Genomic DNA, 20294 nt, shown 5'->3' with positions numbered 1-20294 from the left:
ATAAAAAGGTGCAGTTATTTTAATTGTCTCTAGTCTCATTTTCTCATGTCACATGAAAGGACTTTGAGCCATGATGAGTGTCATTTTGACAGAAGTCTGTTAGCCTTTACAGGATGTCATAGGGACTTGGATGGATAGACTCTTTGTTTCAAACTGTAGTCAAGACTGACCCAGTGCAACCACCTTCCTTCCTTCTCAGTTCAGAGGAAGCAGCAAGTTCGTGTTCTTGAACTTATGTTTGTGTTCAGGAGCATTTACTGCAATTATGGTTAACTGGTAGATGGTGCTGATCTTGATCCATTTTTTATAAAGGACTTTTTTGGGAAAGCTGCAGTTTGTGCACACTACCTGTTTTTCAGGGTGATGAATTTTACTGAGGTTATTTTTGAACAGGGGTAAATCAAACTGGCACAATGTCCCTAGGAAGTAGCAGTAGCTGACAGTGTTTCAAATATCTTTCTCCTGATAAACTGTTGTAATGACTTTTGGTTTCTGTCTTTGCATTAACAAAAAGGCTTAATTTTAGAGCTTGACCTTCAAGGTTGGGTGCTGGGGTCAATTTTTGTGTGTTTTCCGTCACAGAAGAAGTACTAGTAAGGATTGCATATTCTCAGGAGTTTGTCCAGGAGTCTCCTGAATTGCAAGAATAACAGTGTTGGATTGGGAAATGAGTTATGGATTTAGTACAACACATTCTCTAAAGTAGATTACTTTCGGTTTTCCAAATGCTACTGTACTTAAAACAGCCTGTAAGAAAAGGTGGCCGCTAACCTTAGTGATATTTTTTTAGATTCTATGTGAAGCTTTAGTTCTAGCTGTAGTTCTGTAGTCTAGAATCAGACTACACCTAGGAGTGCTCTTGGCATCAGTTTAGACATGTGTTTGTAGAATAGCAAAACTCTTTATGGTGGGAGGTTTGAAGCATAGAACATGTCTTCCATGCAAAAGGACTTTGGGATCAGGAGAAAAGCATGTCCTTAAAGTAACATCTTTCATCAGACATAAGTGAGAGGGTCTAAGGAGAAGAGAGAGAGGGGAAAAAAAAATTTGATTCATGCACTGATTTGGGATCAAATCTAGCCTCAAAAGAATGGTTAAAAAAAACCAGTCTACAGATTAACTTATTGGACACTGCCAATCACATGCCTCGTTACATCTTGTTTGCAGTGTGGCAGGTCGTTCTTTGATAGCTACTTTCTGGCTGCTGCTAGCTTTTTTTTTTTTTTTTACTGGCTTACGTTAAGCTGTATTTTGTGGGCTTTGGCAGCTTGGTAATATTTTTCATTTTCCCCTGGTGGGCTTAAATGCAAAGGTTGCGTTGTTTGCTGTTACAACACAGGATGTGCTATCTCCTAAGTAGTGATAACACAGTGGTATAAGCCAGGTGTTTCCCGGAAGTCAGGAGGTACAGGACACTAACGCCGTATTTATAGGGAAAATTATAGCTGTTAAAGCTAGAAAACTGCACGTAAACTAATTATGTTGCCAGAGAAGTGTGTGATAGTTGCTTTTCCATTGTTTGTGCTTGGTTTCTGTCCTAGTGTTTGTATGTCTTCAGTCTTGTTACCTTTCACCAGCCAAGAGGAGAGTTTAGGATCAACAGGAACATAAACCATGTTGCCCTTTTCCAACACATTTAGGTATTAAGAAGCTAGTTCTTAAAGACTTGAGTAGCACTAAGGTCAGAACCCAATAAATTCGATTCTTTGCTGTGTTGTCTTCTGTAGTGTGACTTACAATGGTGTAAATCTTGCAAAGATATAAACGTGTGTATATATATTCTACTATGGATTTGTTCCTTCTAGATCCAAAAGTTTACTCAACTTTGGAAAAGAAAATTCCCTCCAGGATCTCTTCCATCATTCTCGTCGCTTTCTTTCATTATCTTCATCACAGCCACACAGCCCAGGGTTGAACTTTGCTGCCTGTCACAGTATTTGCCATCATTCTGTGTGTTTATTTTCTAGTTTACTGATTGTTTTATTTGTGTTCTCTTGTCTGTTTCCTCCTTAAATTCCTATAATCAAATTTGCACTTTCTCAACAACAAAAATACTGTTTTTTTCAAGTTAAGCTTTCTGCTCAGTTTTTCCACAAGTAGTTTAAGATATGTTCATGACACACAATCTGCCTAATCTTATCTTCATCAGTGTGTTCATTTCCCTTCCCCTGAAGTACTTAATATAAAGTGTCCTTTTATATTAATGTTGTTTGCAGGTGTCTGCATGCTCTGGAATATCTTAAAACAATCTTCTTAGTAATGCCTTGTGTTTTCTTTTCTCTCTTAGTCACTGCTTTCATTAATTTTTGTGATCAAATTTTGTGTTCCTTTACTTCTTTGTAGGGCATATTTAAAATTGCCTTGAACTAAGTAGGAATTATTTTTCTTTGCCAGCAAAAAAGAATTCTGTAAGGTAACAAAAATACCTTAATAAATCATGTGATGCTTGAGTGCATGACTTGCAAATGTATTCGTACTTAATTGAAACAGACTAGAATACCAGAATTTTCATAGGTAACTATAGAAACTTAGCTCTAGGGTCAGGGTTGTAAATCAAGAGGATATCCGGGATATGTCATTTTTCAGCTATCTAAAAACAAATCCTTACCCTCTACCCCCAGGAAAAAAAAAAAAAAGCAGAGAAATCCTCAGTCTTCTGTGTTGTCTCAACACTGAGTGCTGCTTTTCCACCCCTCCACCCCCCCACCCCACCCCCCCGAGCTTGCACTTGAACTTTTTATCCGTGGACAGAGTAACACTTGAAAGTAACTCTAGGTATAAATAGACACTTGGTTGCTATGAAAATATCTTTTTGCATTATCAGAATACTTTTTCTCAGTAGTAGATACAATGCTAGGAAGTTGAATTTTTGTAACAGAAATGTTCTTAATGAAAGTGTGATTCTCCTCGTGTTCTTATCTTTCATACTTCTTATTTTATTATTTTTATGCTTATCTAAGACGCCTTTCTCCCCCCTCCTCATACCACAGCTTCAAAACAATTATCCAGTACATTGACAACCAGTTTGAAAGATACCTTCATGATGAGAGTGGTCTAAACAGGCGCCACATCATAGACAACAGAGTCCATTGTTGTTTTTACTTCATCTCTCCCTTTGGGCATGGGTAAGAAAAAGCTCTTGAGCTCTTGTATTTTAGGGCATTAGAACTTGTTTGTAAGTCTGTTCATTACTTGAATTGGAAACTTAACTTTAATGGTAATTGAGTTACTTCCCACACTGTCAGTTAGCCAATGCAATTAAAATTGTCTTTGGGGATTAATGCTGTCCTCTGCTTTGTCCCTTTTTTTGGCATTTAATATTGTTTTGAAGCAGTCAGCATTACATTGGTTATCACCCAGAAACATAAAAGCTTATAATACCCAATTTACCTTATAGTGCCAATTTTAATGGTAATTCGACCTCTAAACAACCAAGCTGATAAGCAAGTGCTCTGGCTTAATTTATTCTGGAAATGCTATTTATGTAGATACTTGAAATAAATATTTTTTAATACATTTGGTCTGTTACAAAAACACAAACAACCACAAACAAAAAAACATCTTTTTTTTTTTTTTTTCCCCTACTTGTTGGCAGGCTGAAACCATTAGATGTAGAATTCATGAAGGCTCTTCATGGAAAAGTCAACATTGTTCCTGTGATTGCCAAGGCTGACACACTGACGCTGAAGGAAAGAGAAAGGCTGAAGAGAAGAGTAGGTCTAACACTTGATCATGAGAACGATGCAACCCATACAATATTAAAGCCAAATACAAAGTAAATTCAGACTGGAGAGGGGTGAATGATGCTGGCCAAGGACCTAATCTTCAGGAAGTCTGATGTGCTTTACCAGTTACACTTGCTGAAAATCTGGGCATTTTTGGCTTCATTTATCTTAGCAAGCAGTGCACCCCAACAGAGCAGGTTTTGAGCAAAACTGTTTGTAATGAGGGCTCAAATCATCCTGAAAAGCATGTAGTGTAGATGTTTCAGACTAGCTGTCATTTAGTCTGGCGGAGTGAATGCCCACTAGTGTGAGTGCGTGAGGTATGTTCTGAGAGCATTATCTTTTAGGTTTAGTTTCATCCAAAAGAAACGTGGTTTGTGTACTCCAGCTGTGCTGAATGTTTTGTAGCAAAACGTGGTTAAGTCACGGTGACTCAAACTTGCTTAGTAAGTGCGCCCATGATACAAACTAAAACACTAATATAGAGGCAGGACAGTTGGGCTAATATGTTAGCAGGATGCTTTTTGTAGTTCCATTGTTATGGAAAAATGTACGCTGTCTTGTATATGTATTTCCTACTAGGTTATCTGTTCATGTGAAATATCAGGGCATAATCAGGATTGCATTAGAGAAAGTCTTTCCAGACAGTGGTACTAAAATAAATGCTTTTGTATTGGAAGATTTACTTGCTGTCTTGAACTTTTTTTTTTTTTTTTGGCCAAACCTTTCCAAGACAGGCCAGCCTCTGCCAGATGTGACATTATAGTGAGTTCTGCTGGAATAAAGTACATATTTGTGGTTGTATGAGTCTTTCACCTTAAATCTAATTTCCATTTAATCTCATCATAGAATAATCTGGTGAGTGAATGTAAAAATTTTAGCTTTCCTAGTTTGTCTATGATTCAGAATGACTTTGTGCACCTTGTTAAAAGAAAGGAATGGGTAGGCAGTGAGATTGTATTGTGCTCACAGGTGTTCAGTAAAATTTATTGAGATGGCAAGCTTTTTTCAGGTTCTATTGACTCAAACCCAGTATATTCATTTGTAAAGTCTAACATATTCGAACGTTACAAAGCCTGTGAAGTTTTAAAAGTTTAATAACTTATTCCTTTAGTATAGAGTTAATTAGTACTTCTAAAATGCAGCCTATACTTAGCACCAGAGTATGCAAACTTTTTTCATGGTAAGATTATATCTTAATCTCTTATTTTATATCTTAATATAATTTTATAGTGCCACTTTTTGATTTTTATGGAGGGCTTGATAGATGATCTGATTGTGTTCCTTTGGCTTCCAGTAGTCCTTTAGAATGGTTATTGGATCTTTTTTTGTGTGAGGGTATTTTCTGGGTTTTTTGGAGAGGGAGTACAGCTTTATTTAACTTGGAAAAATAGTATAGTTAAAATGCTTGAAGTTAAAAACAGCACATTAGCTGAACTCCACCTAAATTCAGAGGATTTGTTTGGGGTCTTTTTGGGTGGACCAGTGCCACAATCAAAGGTGTGATTGTGGATTTTGTAGGCTTGTAAGCATCTACAGTTTGGCAAGGTGAGGTACTGCTGGCACTGGTAGTGTGTTTGCATAAAGCTCAGTGATATAAGAAACTTGCTCAATAAATTTAATAAATCTTCTGTAGCTGAGGACATTTAAAGTGGGGACAGTTGTGGCTGTATGAACCTTGTCTGCAATGTAGACAAATTCACAGAAAGAGGGGAGAGGTATTTATACAAGTGACCAGCTTTATGATGAACTAGGTGAAAGGGAGAAGGGTTAAAAAAAAAAGGTCATTCATTGAGTTAAAAAAGACTTATGGGTCTTGCTGGGAGAAATTTTGTCCAGCCTCTTTGAGCTTTTATTTTGTTCCTCCACAAATGCTATGAGGACATGACAGGTTCAGTCGGCAAATTAAAAGAGCTGACAGGGAAGTAACAAAGCAGAGATGTGGCTGTTTATGCTGGTTTTATCACTTCTCTTTCTATGGCTATATTGTATTGGTTAAAGATTTTTATCTGGTAGTAATATTGTTTGTGGAGCTGCTACTTTCTATAAAGAAACTGTAATTGATTTTTCAGCAGTGTACTTCAGGCTCAGTTTTCATAGGTGCTTATTTTTTGGTTCAGCATTTGGTAGCAGAATGGTGTTGAAAGATTTGAAGCAGGCATTTAAGTGGAATGTTAATTATTATATAGTTCACTGGGAATCTGAATGTTCTGCTTTGTCAGTTCAAATACATAAAATAAACTGATATAAAATAAGTTCTAGCTACACTCATCTTTCACAAAAGCAGTTCTTGGGTGAAATGAAGAGCAATGTGACTCTTACCAGATTTCAGTACTTGCTGTAATTGTTTTGGGACTTTCATCTGTGCTCCTTTTATCTTCTGCTTGGTGGCTTCTCTTAAGGTCAAGCACAGCATAGTGCACCTGCCATTTGACACTTGCTTCTGTGTGTCGTTAACACCAGATTTTAGCTGAAACATGGCAGTAGCACAAGCAAACGTGTTTCCCAGTGTGAATTTGGAATTATTTTTCAGTACAATTCTGTAAGTGATGTTAGATCTAGAGTTTATGCTGTACATTTCTTGTGGAAGAGGGAGATGAATCCCTGTTTACATATCCTGTGATTGAACAGATTAAAGGCACCCTCTCTTGACCATATTCAGTGCTAATCCATGTCTAGTTCTTTCTAGTTTGAGCAAAGTTACTTTTGACTAACTAGTCTAAAACAGTTTTGACTTAGATATATGGACACCACATTTATGCATTGGCTAAATATGAGATGAATGGCATTTATGCTGAAGTCTGAGGGAGTGGCTAGAAAACAGGTAATCAAGTTGTCTTTATTTTTGTACTGCTGGCAAAGGTCACTTTACAAACTGAGTTTATACTAAGTCAAATGTATAATGTGGTTCCAAAGCTTTGAAAGTCCTAGCTACTGTATATTGTTCTAACTCAAAGCATCTTGGCTAACAGAATCTCTAATCAAGAGTAAGAATCAAAATCCTGCTTTGCTGACGCAGCTTGAGGTCTTTTTTTTTTTTTTTAGATGTTTCTGCCATTTGGCCATCAATCTAAAGTAAAATGTTTTTGTTTCACTGCTTTGGACTAAGCAGCAAGATCAGTTTGTGGTGCTTGCAAAGGAAACCCAGCTTGGAGTAATTCCTGTTTAGTCTTTCTGGAATTCAAAGTTATTTTTTAAAACTCTGGAGTGGGAAGAAATGCAGGGCAGTTTCACAAGCTGTGCCATGCAAGGCTGCTAAGGAAACCTGCTCAAAAGAATGACTTCATGAGAGGGGAACTAATATTTTGACATTTTTTTTAAATTTCCCATGGGAAGGCTAATCTTTAAGAACACAGAATCCTCCGAGGCCAATAAAATTCAGATTTGAAGCAGCAAAATGCTGTTTCATTGTTAGGTCCATAAAATACAGTTTGTTTTTATTGCAATTCTTTTTCCTTTCAGGAAAGCACTAGGTTTAACAGCTGTAATATATTATTCTAGCACCCCTTGTTGTTGGCTTTCCCGTTATTGTTTCACTTGCATTTTATCTTCGAAGATCTCAGCCAGGTTAAATGTGCTTTCTTGCTTTAGGCAGCTACTCAAAGGCATCGAACTGCCCCACCTATCCCAGCTGTGCATCTTCTGTTATCATTTGGTGATAATTTAGTTGTCTTACATGTTGCAAAATGGTAACAACGTGCATTGATTTAAATGTAGTTGTGTGAACATAACTGTTGCTTGTTGGCAACGCTTATTCCCAAATTTCTTTTTTCTTTTAAAAATATTGCTCTTTGTGTAGGTGAGGGCTCATAATATTCTATTCAGTGTGGGCCCGCGCGTGTGTGAGTGCGGGGGATGTTTATGTACCTGGCAGGAAAACATCCTCTTGGGAATAGTTGTGGTTCATACATGGTCATTCTTCTTCTAGCGGTCTGAAGGATTGTTTTATTTTAAGCAGCTGTTTAATAATCAAGCTCTGGTTGGACAAGTTTTATTTATACCACAGCTATTGATTGCCATCATGTCAGAGGATTGAGGAACCCAACAATGCTATGAGAAGGCTCATTAAGACCTCTCGTCTATTTGAAGTCCAGTTGTATTTGTATTATCAAGATATGTCCAGTTGTATATGTAGTAATGACAGCACAAGTCCTTACAGGGGCTTCTCTGAATGTTTTTATAATTACCTCAAACTTCTTCCCTCCTCACTGATTTTGCCCGGACTTTGCTTATTAAAAGTTCATTACATCCTGCTGCTGCTTGGTTCAGGTGTTGGTTGTGGGGTTACAGTTGCAACTTGTCAGGGAATACTAATCTAGGAAGTTTGCACAGCTAACCTTTTTTCTGCTGTGACATCCAAGACCCCTTTGAAAAGAGTTATTGTGAAATCTCGGCATTCTTTGTGCTTCCATACCACTACCTTTAGTGAAAGAAAATCTTGTCAGTGCATTTGATGGGATTTCTGCCTTAAATATTTTTAATAGTATGGCAGTAGAAGCATTCTCTTCAGATTTGAAGAAAGGATTGATTTATACCACCTTTTGAAACTGCCAGAGGCCTGGAATTATGCTAGCTGCTTACCCCTGCAGTGATTTCATTAGGAAAAGAATGTGTACAGGAATACAGATAGAGTATTTTTAATGTTAATCTTAGGCATTAGTGACAGTAAAGGAAACTGTTTATGGATGGTTTTTTCTCATAGTGTATTTTGAATAACTTTCTTCATTTTAAGTGAAGTTTTTGTCTTTTTGATTCAAGAGGCAATAGGCATTGCCTTTAAAATTTTTGTACATATCAAATACACAAAAATATACTTTGATATGGGCTGCATGGTTTTGATGCTGTAACTAATGAATCCTGCTGCCAAATTCATTGCTTTTACTTACTTTTTTCACATTAACTTCACTTTGCTTTTGTCTGCTTCTGTTTTATGCTCCATATGAATCTTCTGGTTTTTTTTTTAATTATTTACTTGCTATGTTTTTAAAAAATGTGTTTGTCTTTTGTGCCTTTTAAAAAATCTTTGTGCCTGTGTTATTTGGCACTTTGGACATTGAGTCAGGTGCATGTGTGTTAGTCTTCAAAAGGTGCTGTGCAGGAGTACATTGTATTACAAATATTTTATTAGTTATGCAGCTAAGATTCATAGCAAATAGTGTTCTTCTACTGTTGTTTGTTCCCCAAGTGTTGTCTGAAGGCCTTAATTGCGTCTTCATATGCTTATTTTAAATCTTTCATTTGTGTATCACTGCACAAAAATATGCTAGTTAAGGTCTTACAGAAAGAAACATACATTAGGAATGTCACAAAATGCATTTAGTCAGTAAATCTGTTTCTTTTTGGGTGAACAGGCAGGTGAGCTGCTGTTAGTGTTTAGCCATTTCTGATTCTGCAGATGGTATCATAGATTACAAACAGTTTAATTCAGAGGTAATCTTAGCAAATGTTTTGGCTTTTTAAAATGCCTGTTAGTAAGCTCTTTAAAGGAGAACCTCTGTAGTTAGCAAATCTCAGCAATGTTTTTAAGATAAGTTTTCTTTGTAATACTAAAATAAAATCTATATAATTCAACCAGGTTTAGCGTAGGCTTCCTTTCTTCATTTTAAGGGTGTGAATGACTTCCCACTTAGTATTCCTTTCTTAGATCTCAAAACATGTAGGTCACTTATCGAGTGTTTTTATACCTTGTACTGTTCTTTCCAGGAAATTTATGGACTTGAGGTTCAAGTCTGTTGAATGAAGAAAAAATGAAAAATGCTGGGTTTTTTTCTTCATAGGTAGGATGAAATTAATGCAATGTAAGGTTGTCTTGCAGGACATAAACTAGTTTGTTAGTACATAAACTCAAAGCATGGCAATTTCTGCTAATTTTTTTTTCTAAGCATTGTCAAACTGCTGAAAGCAGAAAAACATTCTGATTTTTTTTAGATGTGACAGACTAGTAAATCCATTGTATATATTTTTAACTTAATACCTCTTCAATGAAATAAGAATTTGTTGTTCTCCCTTTTTTGTAAATTTCAGGTTCTGGATGAGATTTCTGAACATGGCATTAGGATTTATCAGCTCCCTGATGCAGATTCTGATGAAGATGAGGAGTTTAAAGAACAAACTAGAGTTTTAAAGGCAAGTTTAATTCCTAATTCATTATTTTGGTTCAGTAGCTCTTCAAGCTTACAGTATTGCTTAAAGGTACTTTATTCCATTTTAGTGTGTTGGAAATTCAAATTTTCTTTGGATGTTGACTCTGAATTATAATCCTTTTTATTCCAGTCTCTGCTTCATCAGAATTCCAAATGTAGTGTGTCGTGACTTTCTTTTCTTTTTTCTGTTAAACGTAAGCAGCTCTTCACCAAGATCTGTGATTTGCAGTGTGTTTTCTGACTCAAACCATGTAACATGCAAGCAAAGAGAAAGAATGTGTGTGTGTTATGGTTGCTATACTAATTAACAACTTTCCTCTCATTAGAACAGATAATAAAGGTTTTACTGAAGTAATTTCTTCTTTGTGCTGTGGTACTTGCAAAGGTGCTTGGAGAATGGAGCTGAAATGCTCTCTTTAGCTACTTCAATCTGTATCTGAAGCATGCTTCTGTTGGCTGTTTTCCATGCATGATGTTATGTCAGATGACACATTATGCCCAAACTGTACTTCAACAACAGTCAGGTGTTCCTAAAGCAAAGCATCATTTCCTTTTGTGCCTCTGTTAGGAGAAAGAGATCCTAACAAAACTACAGGTGTTAATAGGGACTTGTTGGGTTTCTGATGTGGAAGGATTTTAGTAGTGCTTTGTCAGCATTTCTTTCCCCCTTTCTCCTGTCTGTTACTTAAAAGTCTTTGCACTTTCTTTGAAAGGAAAAAACATAACAAAACACAAAAAAAGGACCCAGTCAAAAGTCAAAACAGTAACTTGTTTTGCTCTGTCTCAACTAGGCTAGCATTCCCTTTGCTGTTATTGGATCCAATCAACTTATTGAGGTGAAAGGGAAAAAAATCAGAGGCCGTCTGTATCCCTGGGGAGTTGTTGAAGTTGAAAATCCAGAGCACAATGATTTCCTTAAACTGCGCACAATGCTGGTGTGAGTAATGGTAAAATTATCCCATCTCCTGATAATGATGATGTAACTTTCACAGTAAGTAGAGAGTTATAAGAACATGAACTCCTTAATTCAAAAGTAGCTCTGATGGCAGTGTGGAGTGTCTTTTTAGCCCCCTGCAGCTTGTTTTGCTACTGTAATCCTCTGATCTGACTTGTATTTGATTACAAATAAAATATTTGTAATACAATGTACTCCTGCACAGCACCTTTTGAAGACTAACACACATGCACCTGACTCCATGTCCAAAGTGCCAAATAACACAGGCACAAAGATTTTTTAAAAGGCACAAAAGACAAACACTTTTTTTAAAAGCATAGCAAGTAAATAATTAAAAAAAATATTTTCTGTATTTTACATTGCCAGATGTGTGATCAGTTTTATGCCTTATGTGAACTAATTTGATGGCTTTACATATAAATTAAAGTTTTCTTATAGTGCAGTGGGTGGGGCAGAGAGGTATTCAAACTACTTTTCAGTTTCATCAATCACTTTGAGTAGTATTCTAAAGGCAAAACTCAATTTTCTGGCAGTATAGGAAATCCTATGTTAAATATGAGACCCTGCCCTTCTGTAAGTGGTTTTTCTAATGACATTGTGTGATTGTTGGGGAACTGAATGCTGTTGGTGTGTTTCTGATTTCAGTCTATACTGGGCAGGGATTGCCCTCTGCTGGTCACTGGTGCCAAGCATTTTTGTCCGCCCTCCCCACCCCCCCCCCCCCTTGTTTTTTTTTTTTTTTTGACAGTTGGAAATTGTTGGGCAATTATGTCAGCTGTTACGTGAGCCAAGGAGCTCCACCTAGTTCTCAGTTACAAATTATACTTAATAGCACTTAAAAGAAAAAATACTTCAGGAATTAAAGTATCTTTCTGAATAACCGTCTTTGCAAGGTTCTTAACGCTGCCAAGACTGGTATAAACAACTCCTACCAAGTAATTAGTGAACAAGAGGATGACAGCATATTTCGGGTCTCTGAAGAATCTTTGTGGGAGGGCCCTTAAATATGAATTAAGGGAAGACCAATAAACATGAAAGCAGAGCTCTGACTAGCTTTATGGCAGGCTTGGGCTGTAAGTGTTACTTTTTCATTAAGTACATCCATTATATAAACAAAAATATAAGATAAGAGTGTTTTTCTTCCCTTTGACAAGAAGAGCAAAGTGTTCTTCAATAGCCCTTTGCATGTTCTAGAACGCACATGCAGGACCTGCAGGAGGTGACGCAAGACTTGCACTATGAGAACTTCCGTTCAGAGAGGCTAAAACGAACTGGCAAGTAAGTACATGTGCGCCTTTGGGCTCTGCTGCTTGTCAGTCTCTTCTTTTTCCACTGTGACATTGGACTTGCTCCTCCTCCTAACTAATCCCACCTGTAACTAATTATTTCTCATGATATTTAGTCTATGGAGTTACTGAAATTTGTGTTAAATGCTCTTCTTGAAGAGCAGTAATATCTAGTGAAGTGCTGTGCTTACAAACAGCTGTTCTTGATTTTGCATCCTTTCCCTCTTCTCTGTGCTTTTAATTGGAATGTGCATAAAGAAGTAGTGGGCTGCAAGAAGGACAGGTTTTTATTTTGTGATGTCTCCTTGGAAAAAATAAACTGTAGTGGGCACATTTAAATAGAACCCAGCCTATCTGATTAGGTAGGGTGTTGCTTTTCCAGTTCTTGCAGGACTGCTGTGGTGGCTGTTGTCTTGCTCCTTCATAGATAGATAGAGAGGGAAGTTTAGAGCAAACAATCTTTTTTAGTAATGTGTATGTTCTGTGGTGGTTGGATTTTTTTTCCTTGGTAAGGTTTCTGTCCTTGACAACTTAATGCAAAAAATCTGTCTACCTGTGCTGCATCTTTTTTTGATAGCAACTTATCCTCGTCACCAACTTTACTTGTTCTTTAAGTATTCAGCCAAGCATTTTGGTCTTAAAGAAGACAGAAAATAACCTATGCAGCCTTTTAATGGTTGATTTTTGTGCTGTGGATAGATAGTAGAGGAAATACCTTGGTTAGAGTAAATGGCAAAAAATCCCCATAGCAGCAAAGAAATCAAATCTTAAGAAATGGGGAGTGAATAACAGCAGTCTATGAGGTCAAGATGGTGTTTTACAAAAGGGAAGCATGGGTTTAAGAATGTCCTAATTTCCCGTGTGGAAGCATGTAGACTTTTTTTTGTTTTGTGTTAGCTGAAATATGAGCCTTGAACATGTTCTTGGAGATTTTTACTTCTGTAACTTATATCATCAATGTGTTTTGTTCAATAGGCCTGTTGAAGAAGAAGTGGTAGACAAGGATAGAATCCTCCAGCAGAAAGAGGCTGAGGTAAGAGGGAGCTTCTAAAACTGTTGTTCTTTAATATAACATGCTATGTTCCTATTTCAGTATTCTACATCAACTACTGCCTACCAGTGTAAGGCTGGAATTGTAAAAAACAGCCCTAATCCAAACATGCACGTTGCCCATACGAAGTGGTTTGTTTATATAGTCACTTGCATACTGTGGATTGTAGGTAGCATGTGGACTCTTGGTTGTAGGCAGGGTATTTATCACTTCGAGTTTGTATGTTGATTTTCCATAAGGATAGTTGCTATTTTTAAAGTATTGAAATTGATTTATGTTTGTCAGCTACATACACTGCTTTAAACATAGTACCTTGGGGTAGACTGATGGTCTGATGTCATTTCAGATGTGCATGGCTTACTACAAACATGTTACCAGTAAATTTCTCCTTATGTCTGGTGTCTATGGCGTAGAAAAAGGTGGCTGAGTTCTAAAAATCCCATGATATAATTAATGTGTATGTTTTTTCATCTTAATCTTGACGTACAGCAAAATTTTTATTTCTGTTATACCAGTAAATTTATGAATTTGGAGTTTTCAACCTGACTTCTTACTCTGGTTCCAAGCTATTACTAGACCTTTCAATTTAACTTTTTTATACTAAAGTTCTAAAGATCCGGAGATTTTTAGCCTAGTATTTGAATTCAAGTAGTACACTGCCAATGCTTATGACTGCTTACGTTGTGAAAACTTAAGACTTGCTGCAGATTGGAAGATAGTGTTTTTTCTGTTTATCCTTTTTTTTTAATTCAATTCAGCTTGGATTCAAGTCCATAAATGCAGGAAGGCATGATTTAAGATCAATGCATATATGCAATAATTTGGAGTAAGAAATAAAAAACTGCAAGCAGTTTTGTGTGTTTCTGAGGTGAAAGATTCAAACTCCCATACATGGTAATTCTTGAAATATAGTTACTTTAGTCTGTGCATTTCCTTTTACTTTTATAACATCTATACTTAAAAATAGCTAACCCTGGTTAGCTACTGGCTAACCCTGGCATTTTGACATAAATAGCAAAAAAATTTCCTAAAAGGAAATGCAGCAGCAGCCTATTAGCACCATAACTGGTAGTCAATAATGTGAATTACTGAAGATTAAATGAGCTGCATCTTTATCACTGTATAACTTCATTTCAGCAATGTAAGTGTACTTGATGGCCAGGCACTTATGAGAGCAGAACTTCCACAAGCGTTCTGTACCGTTTACTGATGTGTGTGCAAAACAATAGTAGACCATCATCTGATAGTCAGGAATACTAGATGTTTTGAAAATGTCAAGAGCATTTTTTGAAAAAGTTTCGTGGGTTTTTACTACTTTTTTTTTTTTTTTTTTTTTTTTAATGCTTCCAAGATTCAGGCAGTAATCTTAGAGAACTGAAGTCATAACTCTTTCTCCCATTATTTGTACTGTATAAGCTGTATATGTCTAATCGTTAAGTAGAAACTTGGATATCCTTATAGAACTATTTCTTAAGGCTTACGTCTGAAAGAAAAATCTCTTATAACCATTTTCCATGGAAACTGTTGATATGGCAGGGACATTATTATATACTGGTCTATTCTGACCACTCTGTGTGAATGTATATATAGTATTTATAAATACATATGTATGTAATTTTTATATAACATGGCTAAAGGGATGAAGTCTTTAATTTCTTGGAGGGCAGTCTCTGGGTTTCCTCTGGGACTAATATCTCTGGATAACTGCTGCTGAAGTTGCAGAGGATTAGGTTAGAACTTGAAAAAACAAATAGATTTTTAACTTCTGCGTTCTATTGTCCCAAAGAGATCAAGAGGCTTTGCTGAATCTTCTGTAGATAAGCTGGTATGAAGTCCCTTCATCTCTGTATCATCCCTAAGGTTCAGACTGGGAAAAATCTGAGGAGGAAAGAGGCACAGAGGAAATGGGCTTGCATTCCATAGCCTTTGCAGAGAAAACAAATACCCATTTCCCCTCCTGTTTTGCATTCCCATCAGTAACGGTGCTTGAAGTTCTATTTACAGTTTTGTGAGGTTTATATAACCTTGGAAGGAATGAATGTTTGGGCTAGTGCCAGGATCATCTTTATCACGGCATCACTTTTGTTAAATGATCTTTTATTATGCCAAAGGATGTGGTCCCCAGTTCAGCAATTTGGAATTGCTAATCTGTCATTTTGGATGTATTGCTCAGTCTGGTAGTGATTTTTGATCATTTGCAAGTGATGACCTGGTTTTTTGAGCTGAAAAGTGAAAATAAGAATAAAGGTATCAATGTTCTTTACTGTAAATATGCTGCAGTTCAAATTATTTTGGTTTTGTAGTGTGGATGGGCACAAACTTAGGTTGTAGTGTTGCGCCATATTCTTCCTACTCTGAAAGTATCTCATAATAAAAAACTTTCAAAGTTTTGAGAGGCAATACTTGCAGAAAAATATTAGGGCAGTGATTACATGAAGACAGCAAGGAACAAACTTCCTCTGATTTTTCCAGTGAACTACCCTGAGGCTTCGGGCACATCCCTTAACTCTCCTGTCTTCAGTGGAGTTGGTCAGCAGTAGGCTGAATATAGTAGAAATAAGCGCAATGTTGAAATCGTTTTCTCTCTGTCCTTCTGCTTTTGAATGTGTTTAACCCTTTCGCAGAAGAGATGCAGAACCCTGGTTTGGTATGGGAGTTGGGCGGGGGGGCAGCCTGCAGTGGCAGGGCTGCCAGGCTGGGGCCTGCCAGACCTGTGGGAAGGTGAGGATGTGATGAACATGGGCAGGTAACTGCCTGGTATTCCAGGTATTTGCCTAAGTAGTATTTTAAAAGATAAGGTGAAAACTTAAGTGGAGAGACAGCATGACTGCTGACGAAGGCCTGCAGACCTGAGGGAAATAAAAACAGCCCTAAAGTTTAATTTGTTTGTGGGATGTTATTGCCCAGTGCAGGGGGGCAGAATGCTTCAACCTTCCTTCACAAAGTGATACAGCCTTAGTCCTGGGAGAACATCCTGAGAAGACCCTTAGTAAGCAATTAGCAATGGGAATCCCTTAGGGGCCGGAATGAAGAACACTTTTTTTTTTTTTTTTTTTTTTTTTTTTTTTTAAAGAGTAATTGCTGCTTTTGCCCTTTTGAGTTGTTCTTTGAAGGAGCAATACTTACTTGCAGCCCATGTTTTGTGATGGCTGTGACCATAGTGACTTCTGCTATTTAAAATGTCCATCTTGCCCTGTTCTTGCTGCATTTTCCCTTTTGAACTTTCTTACGTAAAGGCATGGGTAGAAATAATCATACCTGGTGTGGGGAGGGGAAGTGTGTCAGTGCACAGTAGATATTCTTCATGTTTTTACCATTGCTTTTCCTGTGATATCTGTGGGGTTGTCACTGAGAAGCCACTCGCCTTGTTCAGACAGGAGTAGCACTTGTTGGTATTCTTGGCAAAGCATACTACAGATTAAATCTTGTAGGTGAAGCAGAGCTGTGTATCTGCGGGTTCTGTTAATGGTATGGAAGCTATTAAGAAGCTGTATAGTTCACTTTAAAGTCTGTAACTTTAATTCTCACTTAAATACCTGTTTCCTTTCTGTGTTGCTATGGTAGTTATGTGTAGTCACTACCTACTAGTTACATGATAGTTTGAACTACATTTTAGTCCTGACATAAGTAAGCTAGGTAGAATTTATACCAAGGTTACGTTGACTCTTTTGGCTTTTGTTACCTGGGAATTAACAGGAACTATTTGTTTTAACAGATTTCCAAACACTGTTTTGTATTTTCTTTTTCATCATGTGCATTGACCCTCTGCTGTCATGCTGTAGATCCTTTCTTTAGCCATCTCCCTGTAGAACATATTATTGCTGCTCTTACAAGTGAGAGGGTTTGCTGCCGAGCCAGATCGAAGTCATTGTGTGCCCTTCATTCTTGCAATCCCCAACAGCGAAGGGAACACAGACATTGATATGACATCAATTTCAGTCTTCTGTGTGGTCTTTTACATTCGTTGTTATTAAGAACAAAGATTGTTTCTGTCTATGTGGTACGTCTAGTAAGGTGAACACATATGAGTTTTTTAGCTTGTATTGTACTGTGTAGGAATGGTTCTTAGGTCCTGTTCTCTACTTGAAGAAGAATTGTGAAAGAGGCTGACATGTTTAGCAGGTTGAGTACAATACAGCTTGATTTTTATTTTATTTTTTAATTTTACACTTGAGCTGTCAGGATTGCTACTCTGCAAACCGTTTCGTCTCCAAGGTATTTGTGTGCATTCTCCCAAAATTCAGTTATTACCTCTGGCTTTAGCCCTGTAGTTATGCTGTCAGGTTTTAGTGTGTCTGTTGTTATTCATATGTTGTCTGCTAAGAAAACTGTTACAAAGCTGATAGTTGTGGGTTTGATTAGAGCTCTTGAGAAGACATAGTGTTACAGCAGAAAGCAGCCATTCTGGATTGTGTGCATATCAAGTGCTCAACAAAAAACAAACCAAAGTGCTGATGTAGCCCAGGATGCAGTGAAAAAGATAGGTGTGCTTGAGTACATTTTTTTCTTTTTTCCTTTTTTCCTTTTTTGCCAACTTCCCTTATGAAAACGAAACTCCAGTGATTTCTTACCTACTAATGGCCATATGTGACAACAATGTGTCATTTTTTAACAGGCTTTGTGCCCAAAAGTTTTCTACCAAATTATGGTAAAATAGCTTCAGAAACCTGCCATTATTGAGCTAGTGGATCACTTTACCAGTAGATTTCAAAAACATCACGTGAAAATTGAAAAGGAAAATCTTATACCCTTAATGTTAGAGTAGGTTTCCTAGTGCTCTTGTCCTACCTTACATTTGAGTCATATGCAGCATCTGATTTCTTTCATGGTGTGGGCATATTTTTATCAATTAAGGTTAAGAAAATGCAATACTCAGTGCTGTATTTAAGTCTTAAAATATGATGTTGGCTATTAGCAGAAATCTGTGTTTGAGCAATCACCATAATACATGTGCAGCAGTATCTTCCCCTGTGATTACTGAATGGTTTCTATTTTGGGAATGTTTCATGGCTCAGCTTGGAGTGCTCTTGGGAAAGCTCAAGTAGGCAAGCTTCCAAAAAAGCTAGTTCTGTTCTGATGGTAAATCTACAGAGAGGCAGTTCAAAAGACCAGGTCTTATATTTTTACAAATGTCTTACATTTTTACAAGTTGATCTTTGAAACTTTTCTCTTTTCTTGGACCATGGAATCGATGCAGCTCTCATTTCTGAGACTTTTCCTACAGCTGTACGCCATCTTTTTAATTGGAAGCTTTTTGGTTTAAATGTTTAGCAGAAGAATGTAGATGGGTATATAATGATCATTACAGACTTAGCTGTGTCTCATGTTGTTCCTGTGTGAATCTCCCTTTGTTGGAGTGCATCTATGCTACAGTCACAGGAACCTGAACTAGCCCCCACTGATCGCTGCGCTGCTGCAGCAAGAGGATAAGTACCAGTATAGAAGGTAGCTACTTTTAGGCAAGCTGTTATGCTGGCTATGCTGCAATCTCAGGTTTTTTACTCTTTAGTTATTTTACAGTTTCTTACTCTTTCCTAAACCTGTATCTGAGTCCAGGCAAGAAAAAGTGGTAACGGGCATCTGCAATTACTTTTCCCCTCTTTTGTGATGTTTCTTTATGTTGTGGAGTTGTTTTTTTTAAAAAAACTTAAGAGGTCAACATGTAGTGAAACATTTATCACGGATTCTTTTGCGTTGAATCTGATGGAGTAACTAGTATCACTATAGCTACTGTGGTTGACTGGATGAAAATATCGAATTGTTTAAGCATAGTGTTTTTTGAGTTTGAGTTTCTCCCTCCACAACCCACCCAAAAATACATTAAAGCAATTATCTAACTACTTTTTCCAAAAGGGGGATAAAAGCTGGATATGTTACAAATGATACAATTATTCTTAGAATAATGAAAACATACTATGCAAGCCTCAGATTATTACACGATCTCCAGTTGAGATGGACTCATATTTTATACAATGTATGTGGAAATTGCAGCCTATTTCTTTCTGATTTTGTAAGATTGGGCACTTGCAACTGTGTATGTGGAGCTTTTCCACCTGCATATGAAAGGAAATACCTAGTCATTTGTAAATCAAATTAGAGGTATTTGCATACATGTTTTGAGAATCTGTATAAGTGTTTGTTATTCTTTCTTAGGAACATCTATTTATATATATAATGCATTTCCCCCCCTCCCCTCCCCCCCAAAAAAAAAAAAAAAAACAAACCAAAAAAACCCCAAAAAACCCACCAACCCAAAACCAAACCTACTTTCATTTAACTGGCCTTTTATGAGATGGAAGGTAACTTTAAGTGTCATAAGAAAATGCCTTAAGAAAACAATTACTTCCAGGAAAAGTTGATGTTTAGATGTAAAAACATTGATGCTTAATATGTTTAGTCTGTCTTTCCAAATTTTGTAAACTGTTGGTTGTTTTTTTTGCTTTTGAAGTACTTTTTAATTCTGTATGCATGTTATACTGTTGCTAAAAATTTGCAGAGTTCTCTGGTTAGCTGCAAGATGAATATTCATACATGATACTAATCTTTGAGCACTTGTATCAGAACAAAACTCCTTCAGGTCACTCAAGCAGTGCATCTGTACACCCCTAAAAGGCATATTTTCCTTATTGTAGATTTAATTCACAAATCTCCAAACATAGCTAGCTTCAAAAGGTTTAATTTTATTGCTTAATTTTCATTATAAATGTTCTTACAAATCTTTTGTGAAAGTTAGATGTAATGCAATAATCTGAGATGGGAAAACCGAAGTATTCAATTATGTGAATTAATCAAACATTTCCAATTTATAAAGAGGCAAATAGAATCTGCATTCTGCCATGGAGGATAAAGATTTACAGTTTCTTGGATTTTGGATGCCTCATGAAATTCTTTTTTGAATGTGGGTGTTTTTCTCTTACAGCTGCGTCGCATGCAGGAGATGATTGCACAGATGCAAGCCCAAATGAGGATGAAACCTGGTGATGATTAAGATGCTTAACATCTAGATGCATCAGGTATTACTTTTCTACTTGTTTACTCCTCTTACATAAGACTTTTCATGATTATTGTTTATTTTGCACTTCGGACTTGTTTTTACAGTACTTACAGAAAAAAATGAGAGATGTTGTGGGTAGA

General features: G+C 36.8%; 1 protein-coding gene across 2 annotated transcripts in view; it reads left to right on the top strand.

Moving 5' to 3' along the window:
• Positions 1–20294, top strand: part of LOC121092313 (septin-2) — a 40084-nt gene that overhangs the window by 10985 nt on the left and 8805 nt on the right. For both annotated transcript variants that reach the window (XM_040603117.1, XM_040603107.1), the window contains exons 6-12: positions 2991–3125; positions 3596–3713; positions 9750–9851; positions 10660–10805; positions 12018–12101; positions 13085–13142; positions 20080–20173. In XM_040603117.1, coding sequence (XP_040459051.1) covers positions 2991–3125; positions 3596–3713; positions 9750–9851; positions 10660–10805; positions 12018–12101; positions 13085–13142; positions 20080–20148 — 712 coding nt within the window. In that variant the 3' untranslated portion in view covers positions 20149–20173. The remainder of the gene's footprint in view (positions 1–2990; positions 3126–3595; positions 3714–9749; positions 9852–10659; positions 10806–12017; positions 12102–13084; positions 13143–20079; positions 20174–20294) is intronic.

This window comes from Falco naumanni, chromosome 1 (assembly GCF_017639655.2).
Source record: "Falco naumanni isolate bFalNau1 chromosome 1, bFalNau1.pat, whole genome shotgun sequence".
In the NCBI taxonomy this organism is placed as follows: Eukaryota; Metazoa; Chordata; class Aves; order Falconiformes; family Falconidae; genus Falco; species Falco naumanni.
The sequence above is the reverse complement of the archived record's forward strand: the minus strand, read 5'-3'. Positions and strand labels throughout refer to the sequence as shown.